General features: G+C 39.5%; 1 protein-coding gene across 3 annotated transcripts in view; it reads left to right on the forward strand.

The window, feature by feature from the left end:
• bsna (bassoon presynaptic cytomatrix protein a) overlaps nucleotides 1-11,032 on the forward strand; it is a 93,272-nt gene that overhangs the window by 17,285 nt on the left and 64,955 nt on the right. For all 3 annotated transcript variants that reach the window (XM_017411263.3, XM_037976810.1, XM_037976809.1), the window contains exon 2: nucleotides 6,791-8,329. In XM_017411263.3, the coding sequence (XP_017266752.1) occupies nucleotides 6,791-8,329 (1,539 nt within the window). The remainder of the gene's footprint in view (nucleotides 1-6,790; nucleotides 8,330-11,032) is intronic.

Genomic DNA, 11,032 nt, shown 5'->3' on the forward strand with positions numbered 1-11,032 from the left:
TTTACAAAGCGACATAAATAAAGGTGGTTTTTGGAATGCAGTTTGGTTTTACTTTGGTAAGACAAATGCAGAATTGAAATGTCTTTGGCTGCCAGAGTTACTGTTGGAAATGAGATGACTCACACATCTAGTTTTCTAGTTTGCTCCTACACCTGTTCCAGACTTGTAGTGTTTGGAGATCGGTTGCATGAATATTTTATGCTGACAGCTGGTTGCTGAGTATATGTGTGTGTGAGGAGTGTATTGTGCCCATGTTTTCAGTATGTCTATGTTGCACTTTGCATACACTAGCCAGAAAAAATATCAAAGCTCTGCAAAACATGCAGTATGCACAATATATTTTCAAATTGACTTTTTATGACGAAATGACTTATTTTCAAAGGTTTGTGTTTGACAGGAGAACTGGGAATATGTGTGAGTGAGAAACAGTAAGTGTAAATGTCTGCTCAACAAAGCTGGACCACTGCAGAGAAGGATTTGCAAAATATATTTTGTTATTGTTTTATTTGTTCTAATTTTACTTTGGCTGTGTAAGTACATAACTATTTCCACTGTGTCTACTGAACACAAATCCATCGTTATGTCCAATCAAAGATAAGCATATTTAGTACCAGGTGCTGTATTTATTCAGGCAGTTAATTAGTTATTTTCCTAATTAGAAAATTGAGAAATCCCAAACAGAGATGTGGGGATCTGGGATAATGAGAAAAACAGAGAAACAACAATCCCACCATCATCTTCTTTCCTTTAACGTCTCTAGGCTTCTTGATAGAAAATTAAAGTCCCAGTGAACTCATTTGTGTATCTTCCATTTTCCTCCCGTACTCATCAGGAGAGTTACTTGAATCATATTAAACATTTTTTGCTGAATCTTGCTGATGGCGTACAGTTGCATCCAATTAATTATTTTCCACTCTACTCCTCTAATCTGTAAAGCAGTCGATTTGCCACCACAGTGAATCAAGCAATTGGCAGGTAATTAAATCTTATAAATTTGCTGGTTTTGCCTGGTTTCTCTTTCTCAGTTCCCATTAGCAGAAGTGAGTACGGTGAGTTTTGCTTCTAATCTTGACATCTCTCTGAATGATTTTGAAAAGATGCTGAGCAAAATCTGGAAAATGGTGCACTAGACGGCAAAATGGAAAGTTACAACTAATGAACATGTTATAAATGAGTATTTTCTGTTCATTTCATAGTGTTTGCTGTATAGCCTACATCAATTAGTTTTAGTTTGCTATTTTAATAGCCCCCCGCCACATAACAAAAGTAGACGATGCACACACACAAGTTTTACTTGTGTGTGTGCATCTGTTAGCAAAATATCTCATGAACCACTGGATGAGTTTTAATGGAATTCACTATAATTAATCATTGGATATATACCTACAACTGATTAACCTTTGGAGGCAAGCTGATTTAAGATGGCCGCCACAACCAGCTGACAAAACAAAAAGAATAAAATGGATATAACTCAGGCAATTTTACGGAAACTGACCTAATATTTGCTATATTAATGGCAAAATTGTTTAAAATTTTGCCACTGATTATTTGAAATTAACTTATATACATCTCAAATGACTCATGAACCACTAAAGAGATTGTATTGAAACCTTAAAAAAAAACAAAAAACAAAACACTGAATAAACAATTTTAGCTTAGCTGGGTTTCAGAAAAATATCTTTCAGTTTTAGCTGATTCTAAGTCTGTTTATCAAAGGAGGCTCTATGGCGCATGGCCTCAGCAGAATACTGTATTAGAACAACAAAATCAGTGTTATTCTTTTCACCTGGCAGTGGTTTTAAATACCTAACTGTGTATTACCAGACCAGCTTACTGGATTTCTCAGCAGTTTTTAGTACCACTGTACAGCAGGTCATCATTAATTTTTTATGAGCTGTTTTCAAATGAATTTGATCATGAAATAGCTGCCATTCAAAATCAAAATCATCTCAGCAGCTAAAGCATTTAAATCCTGCTAAAACGTGCTGCCAGGCGTGTTTGTTTTAGACACCGTCCTGACAGTTCAGGCGTTTGAGTAGATGGAGCCGACCTTCAGGTTAATGATTGTTGCGAGTGGAGCTCAGACCTGTATGTTTCTGTGTGGGCAGAGCCCTGGATGTAGAGGTATCAGCATGAAGTGGCAGCAAAAAAATGAGGAGAGCTGAGCTTCTTACTGTAAGCTGGAGATGAGATGCCAGAATCATATTTTATTTGTAAGCATGTGAGTGTTGAAAAGCAGCCAGCAGGTCAGAGTCTACTCTGTATGTGTAAAATTGTTTTTTTTAGTTATCTTGGGTAAAGAAATGTTGTTACATACATTCCCGCATTTCCAGTAAATTAGAATTCCTCCATTGTAGAGTTCTGACATGTTCTTTTCCCATCAACACCAAGAAATTTCATTTCAAAATCAGTCACTGTGGATTCTGTAGGATTTCCCTAGAAAAGATTAAAAAATACAGTTTTTTCTTGACACCTTGTAACATATAAATCCCTTAATAAATGCACATATCAGAAGAATCAAGTTATGTTTTATTAGTAGACTCGCAATATGAAATAGTTCAGCGTAAAAATACTTTTTGAGGTTTAAAATTAAGTCCACTAAAGCAGAATATGTGATATGTCATTGGGCAAGTGATTCCTTCCTTTTAGGCCATTATTATTTCCATGATGTACTGTATCATTTAGGGCAGAAAGAATTATTTGAAAATATGACAATGGCCAACCTTTATTCCGTCTTCCTGAAAATGATCCACTCGTTCCTCTTTTCTTCATATTTTCTTCTGCTGAAATGTGCAGACTCATCAGGGCTGGAGATTCTCACAGCACTTTATCCTTTTTTGAAGAAAGATTTTTGCAGCCATTTATTTCTATAATACCTTCCACAGGTACAGAAATTGCCTGAGCCCACTGACACTCCACATGCAAATTGACATGCAGAAATGTGAACCGTACTCAGACAGGAGTCCTGAAACATGAAGGGACTCCTGCAAAGCTTGAAGGCCCCCATGCAAACTGTCTGTGTGACAGCCTTATCGGTCACTGTCAGAGCACCAAGAAAGGTGTCAAGACTCTTCTGTGAGGTTGAAACCTTTTAGAGATGATGAGTACTCATAAATAGCTTTGAATGTGTCCTTTTTAGAATGTTTTAGGTTGCAGGATGAAGTGTTATGATGGGATGATCATCTTTAAACATAAGTGTCTTTCTAGAGTTCCTTAACCATAATAACAACATAGAATTATTGTGTGGGAGTTTGGAGTTGAAGATTAAGTAAGAACAAATCAAAAAGCCTTAATTTGGCTTCATATTGTACATATAAACTTTTTATGTCCCCTCTTTGTGTTCAGTCATGCATTAATTACAAAATGTTTGTGTTAGCCCATATCATTACTGCTTTTCTGTGGGAGGTTAAGAGGAAATACTTGTGCTTTTCTAAGAAACATAAGCACAGCTAGTGTAAAACCCTGTTCTGCCAGTGAGATTTGGTTACAGTGTTATTAAGGCAAATCCTGTCTAAAGTTAATTTCGTTCTCTTCTTTTGAGGGTTTGCTTTTTGGATTTTTTTTACTATGAAGTGTGCCATGCTAAATGGTGCTGTCTCTGGACAGGAGACATGTGTGTCATTTAGCTGAGCTGTCAGGGAAGAAAGAGATAAGCTTGCTATGCAGACTAGACACACACAGTTACTTATCATCTGCAGGAGAAGTTACTCTAAGCCCTCCCCACTGTGGCATGGCTCAGAAAATAACCCAAAGAGGTGATAAATGCTTTCAGGGCTACTTCAGAGCTTTTGCTCTGGTTTCCTTTGTTTCAAAACTGTATCAGACTCTTTTCTTTATTGGAAAGTCACTTCTGACTCTTTATTTCTTTGGGTGTGTGAAACTCTAGCATGGTAGTAATATTTTTACATAATTTCTTATCTAAAAGGCCTTTGCAAACTTGCAGTGTTGTCTGTTGACCCTGACTATTTCGATGTTTCTGAGTATATAAACAAAAATTAAATGTCTTCAAAAGTTGCTTAAGGAACAGTTAAGGTAGCAGTTTTACTGTCTGTAATATTAAGACATTTGTTGTTTTGCAGTTGTGAATTTGTGTATGTTAACATTATCTGACACTTTATAAAAGATACACAAGCAGCTCTATAAAAATTTGATGTGTGTGTGTGTGGGGGGGGGGGATTCTCATGAATTCTCAGTGCTTCATTTGCAGTAGACAGTGGTCAGAGAGATCACATTTTGAGAATCAGGCAGAAGTTTTCTCTCATTTTTCCTGTAAAAAGGGGTAGAACCGTATTTCTCATTGCAAACTTATACATGGCGGAGACATAAACTGGACACAAACACCAGATGTAGAATGTCCTCGCAGTCACAATAATGACCCGGTTCACTTAAAAACACTAGAAAAGCTTGTCATTTGCTGTCATGTTATTCTTTGTGTTGAGAAGTCTTTGTCTTTCTAATGCTCTAATGCTTAAAATGATCACTTTGAACCACTGAATAGTTTATTTATATGGATACAAACGTCATGAAAATGCATCAAATCACAAATGTTTACACTGTCAGCAGATTTAGAAGTAGAAGATTTAAATAAATAATCTCGTAACACAACTTTTTAAACCCTAAGCACATTATGATTCTTACACCTTTTGTGTGACTTCTCACTCATCCAGGCCAGACTAATCATTTAAGTATAAATAGAAAGAAATGGAACCATTTCTTTTGAATACTTAAGATGTTTCCATTTTCATCTGTGAAGCTTTTTTTTACTGTATGTCTGAATGAGAGCTCAATGCATTTAACCTAAAGTGGAGCCAGTAAGGTAATGTGTGTGTTTTTGATCCTTCTGACCCCCATATGATTCTTCACCTGCATTCAGACATGTAAAGGATTCACCGACTTTAACTACAGTCACGCAAAAGTGTATATTCTGCACTGCTGTGCACTTGATTAAGCTTGACATATTGAGAACTGAAGAGCTGCTTGGATTATAAAACTGCTGACTCCTTTTCCCTCCATCGTTTTCTCTTTCCATCTCTTCCCTGCTCTTTCCTTCCTCTCCATCCCTCGCTATATCCCTCACTCCTTCACATGTCTCATGTGATGAGGTTTATAAAGCAGAGGGGTAGAAAGGGATTCATTAAACCTCCCTCCTTTCTTTCTTTATCTTTCTCCCCGTTTTCATCTTTTCATCTTGTTTTCGCCATCTTCGTTAGATGAAATATGGCAGTACAACGCCAAAAGAGCTTGCACAGCAAAATTATACTTTCAAATTTCCCTCCTTTCTAGCCATTCCTGATCTGAAAAAATGCAAGAAAATAGAAGAGGCATCATGGAGCGAGCATACCAGAATTAGAAAAGCTGAGATGATAGGAGGGACAGCTGCAGAAAGAATATGTTAAGGAGGAAAGGAGGATGTCAGACTGTAGTGATAGATGCAGCTACTGTGAGAACAGAAAATAGGATCAGTGATGCTTTCAAGCCAGAAATGCCAGGCAGTAAAACTGGCTGGGACAGCACAGTGGGCGGAACAGCATAGTTGAAATATGTGACTGATGCAAGCATTTTCTACTGTTTCAACATTTCCCCCTCAATTTTAAGAAACCACCTCTTCTTCCAGTCCTTACTCAAGTAATAATAGTTTGTCTGTGATGTGTTTGGGGGTGTGGGGGGGTTAAGTAGCAGGATGGGGGTAATATATTTGCGCATTGCATTATGGGAAGGGGGTGGGAGACAGACATGAAACGTGCAGAGATTTACTAGCTTTGCAGTAGAGCTAAAACAGCGCTATTCATGGCAGTTTGCTTGCAGTGGGGGATGCAAAGCTTCAGCAGGACAGACAGGACAAGAGCAGGTTGTCAGTGTGGACTCAGGAGCTGTGGGTTTTCTGCAGTCGGGATAAATTAGAGAGAGCCAAGAACAGTCTGGACATAAAGGAGTATCTGTTCTCGTCAGAAGGAGGAAGAGAAGGAAGGAGGACAGAAAAAGAGAAGGATGGGTAAAGCTTTATTTTATTTTCAGATGCTGACAGGTGTTATGCATTCATTCAATTTGACGAAGTGTGTCTCTTACTATATTCATTTGTGTCTCACTTGTTTTCATACTTGATGTCTGTGTGTCATGTGTGGATTTATGCGGTTAGATCTTTGAGAAATGTAATGCACTTCACTTCGGTTTCACTTTCAGCTCGTGCAATTACTCATCTTTGTAGTCGATTGGTGGTTGATTTATCTTTCTCAGTTTATCCTGATGGTTGATTTCTACTAATCACTCCACACTTTTCCACGTAAAGAAAGACTGGCCACACTCTGTGTAGCTCCTGCATGCATTCTTTTCATCATCTACAGTTAAGAAGTTAGATGAATAGAGTGTGCATTGCATAAATGATAAGAGGCAACTTGTCTTAGTAAGCAAGGGTATTTAAAGTACGTGAATCAATAGCAACTTTGGCAGGTGAAATGAATTAATCATATCCATAGCTTTAGTGCTGAGACTGCACAAAAAAATCAAAGTTCTTTAACCTCACTTACTGATTTGATGCTCCTTTTTTTCATTGTTCAAACCCAGTAATTGGATATGTCTTGTTCATTTTCTAATAAATTGTGTCTGAGGACATTTGGATTATTTCTGTTTAGAGGACTAATGGTCAGTAAAGAGTCTTGGGTTTGATTAGCTCTTGTCTGACAAGAAATATATTTGTAACACATTGCTACAGTCACAATAAAATAGTTTTTCCAAGTAAACTCAATTTTGAAAGGTTACTGAAAAATCATCTCTCTCTGTTTTCTGTCTGCAGGTCCAAGAATGGTTGTGTCTGAATTGTCAGATGCAGCGAGCTCTTGGCATTGATATGACCACGCCTCGCTCTAAGAGCCAACAGCAGATTCACTCTCCGTCGCACCAAGCCAAACCCATTGTCCAGCCTCAGCAGCCTGCAGCACAGCCAACACAGCCCACAGCAGCAGCACAGTCCAAAACGTTGGCACAAAGTCAGTCTCCCCAGCGGCAGCAGCAGCAGCAGCAGCAGCAGCAACAGCAACAGCAACAGCAACAGCAACAGCAACCTCAGTCTCAGCCTTACGGCCAGACTCAACCCTACTCCCAGTCCCAGCCATACTCCCAGTCCCAGCAGTACCCCCAGTCTCAGCCCCAGCCATACCCTTCATCACAGCCAGGGCCCCAGACACAGCCTCACATCTCTCAAGGCTTACAGACACATCCAGGCTCTGGTGTCCCCCAGGCTAAGGCAGGGCCCTCCCAGCAGGGCATGAGGTCTGACCAATACTCCCAGAGAGGTCTTGGAACTCCAGGAGGTGTTGGAGGTACATCAGGAGGACCCAGCCAGCTGGGAGGTCCTCGGATTCCCCACCCTGGAGCCGTACCGCTCCCTGGTTTGACAAAGGCACCCTCGCAACCTGATTTGGGCCGTGGTTCTCCAATGCATCAGTCTGTTTCACGGCACCATGACCAGACTAGAAGTGCTGGATCCTCTCCAGCCCATAAACCTCAGAGTCAGATCCCTCCTCCTGCCCAGGATGGCCTGACCAAACTGTTTGGCTTTGGAGCGTCACTCCTCAATCAGGCTAGTACTCTGATCAATGTTGACCCTCTACCCACAGCCTCCACACAGCCAAGCCCCGCACGAGGCAGGGTGGTGTTCAGTAATGCGACTCCTGAAAACAGGCAGCAGCAACAAGGGACCGCTGGCATCAAACCCTTCAGTATGAGGGGTCCTCAAGCTCCAAGCCAAATGGGGGGTCCTCGTGTGCCAAGTCAAATGGGGGGTCCCCATGTGTCAAGTCAAATGGGAGGTCCACATGTGTCAGGTCAAATGAGTGGTCCTCATGCACCAAGTCAAATGGGTGGTCCTCATGCACCAAGTCAAACTGGAAGTAAACCGGGCCAAATGGGGAGTTCTTATCAGCCAAACCAAATGGGGGGTCCTCATGCAACAAGTCAGCCAGGTGGTACACATGCTCCAGGTGAAATAGGAGGTACCATGGGTGGACCACATGCGCCAACCACAAAGCATCAGCAGCAGACCCAACAGCAAGAAATGCCAAAACAGCAACCACTTGCTCAACATCAAAAGGAGCAGCAAGGACAACAACATCAGCAAACACCTGCTCAGCAGCAGAAATTGTTGCAGAAGCAGGAGCCAGTGACAGGACCAGTGGTGGCTCCAGAGCCAGTGAAGCCCAAGGTGAACTGCCCTCTTTGTAAAACAGAGCTGAACATCGGCAGCTCTGACCCTCCCAACTACAACACCTGTACGCAGTGTCAAAGCCAAGTGTGTAACTTGTGTGGCTTCAACCCAACACCACATCTGGTTGAGGTAAGAGAAGAAGCACACATACAAGCAGTAAAGTGTACAGACAAGGTCTCGCACACACTGATTTATGGAAAAAAAAAACATGCCAGCAAGCAGCTTTTTTCACTTAATGTATTATTGTATATACATAGACACATAAGCATTACTTTCAAGTGCACACACAAACAGACTCCATAATCCCATCCCAGACAAATCAATATTGTCAGTAGGAAAAAAAAACATTCTTCTGGTATTGGGCTTCACTGAGCAAGTACAGTGAGTCTTGAACTGCTTATGTTACTGTTTGCCCTAAGCTATTTTCTTTTTCCTGATCTTCTGTTATCATTATTCACGATGCTTGCTGAACCCTTTTTAATTACACATTTTTTCAAATATCTTGCTTTTGCTCTTTCACCAACCATTTCTTTCTTTGCCAGCACTGAGTCGTTGCTTACTTCTCTTCCCACATTTCCATCTCTCAACAGCTCTGCTTAATTCAAAGTCCCAGTTTTCTCTCCTTCTGCTAAAAATCCTGCATTTTTTAACCCTTTCTGTCTTTCACCATAATCCTTATCTCTACAGTGTACATGCTTTAATTATCTGTGAATATCACTCATTACTAGCACACAAATACAGACATGCACATTCGCATTAACCTTTATTAGCATCAATATATGCGCAATAATTTATTTTCTTCTGAAATAGTATTTATTAAGTACTTATTTAAATTAGTTTCAGTTAATTAAAACTGGCAAAGACAACTTTTTTGACAACTGTTTTTACCTGTTGCTCAGAAAACAACAAAGTTATCTGAGCCTGTCATACCTAAAACACACAAAAAACTAGGGTCACAAGTGAGTAGTTTAGGCTATTTTTATGTCATGCTATTTTATGTAGATCATTATAGTTAGAACAAAATGATACTGGCATAGCTTTCCTCAGCCATCTCCCTGAGTCACAGTGGATGTCTGTATTATTGGAAGCCTCCTCTGAGGTTTCATTCACACCAATGATGGAAACAATGAAGTGATGTAACAACCAGCCAGCAGGTGGTAGACAAGTCAAAATTATCCTAAAATGTTTCCATTGCATATTGGCTCAATAAATGTTAAGTTTCACAGTGGGTGCAAATAGTGCTAATGTATTTTGTCATGTGGTCCTGGTTTTCTGCTTATGTGTGCAATCATTGAACAGTTATGTCACTGGTATCCCACCTGCTGAGAGAATATTTACTCTAGAGCTTGGAGCTAAAAAAGACTGCACATCTGGGGCTATACTAACAGCCTAAGTTCTATCTATGCAGGTTTCTGCATCTCAAAAGTAGCCATACTTAATGCTAATGATTAAGACAGGAACAATATGGCAGTAGCAAAGCATAACATCTAAGTCAAAAAAAGTCATCAAAATGGTTTTAGAAAGTTTTCTTCTCAACATGCAAGTGTAACATTTAGACATGTCTATATGTTGATGGGTTTGAAGCAAAAATGACCATTTAATGTCACTAAAAGTGTATTTAACAAACAAAATGCTTACCTTTTAATCTTAAACAACATGCAGTTATCTTAAATAACATGTCTTTGGATTGTGCAAAGAAAGCTGTATACGTGGAAAAAATGCATCTTTGCACATTAAGATCATTAACGTCACACAGAAAGACACCAGCAACACAGAAGTGCATCATGTTCACACCACTTTTACCACACTCTAACAATTAACCACTATGTAGGCTGAGAATATGGAGTCTTTCGGAACAATTTTTAACATTTCCGAAGACAAGGTTTAAAAAAATGATGAAGTATTTTATTTTATTCTATAAAATAGCTGGTTAACAAGATAATAAAGAAAGAAATATGAAGGGTGCATTGAAAAAACAAATCTTCAGAGGTGGAAATACAATGTGTCTAAAATTAAGATGGATGAGAAGAGATGAAAAGAAGGCATTAAAGACAGAAAGGCTGACAACACACAAAGAGAGGTGAGACTGATAAAGACAAATATTGTCGACACTGCAAGGGCACAAGCAAACAGAACAAGAAAGAATGAAGGTTTCAAGACAAGCATAATTACAAAATATAGACATCCTTTCCAGTTTGGCTTTTCCTTCTGTCCTCTAAAGTGCTTCTGCTCATGGAACAAAGAAACAGGTGTAAAGGTCTACAGCTCCCTCCCCTCCCTTTTATTGATCCAAATGCAGGCTTGGCTCTGATAGGAGGAGAGAAAGTAACAGAAATGAAAAGACAGGAAGTTGAAAAGTATGTTAAGATGTCAGAAGGTAAATTTTTCAGAAAAACTGTAACAGAAAAATCATGTTGTGGATTGGATGAAAACAATGGAAAAGCCTGGAAAAAATTGACGGAAGATGAGCATGAAAGGTTTATTCAAGTCAGTCAGCTCGTCTGACAGTTTATAAATGACTTGTATTTACTGTATTTTGAGACAAGATGATGCCTTCAGGGTCTTTTGAAAGTACAGTTGTTCATAGTGCTGTACTGTAATGTGCTGTGATTGCCTCGGGACAGACCCACAGATAATATACTGAGTTAAATAAGTGTGTATAGAGCAGGGATACACACAAACAAAAACCCACAGAGCAGGAATCAGTCAAAATGTTACTTAGACCATGAGGAATCGCTAACAAATGTGTCATTATCATGTGAGAAATTTAAGTGTGAGTGTGTGTGTGTGTGTGTGTGTGTGTGTGTGTGTGTGTGTGTGTGTGTGTGTGTG

The sequence above is a fragment of the Kryptolebias marmoratus genome, linkage group LG8, assembly GCF_001649575.2.
Source record: "Kryptolebias marmoratus isolate JLee-2015 linkage group LG8, ASM164957v2, whole genome shotgun sequence".
NCBI lineage: Eukaryota > Metazoa > Chordata > Actinopteri > Cyprinodontiformes > Rivulidae > Kryptolebias > Kryptolebias marmoratus.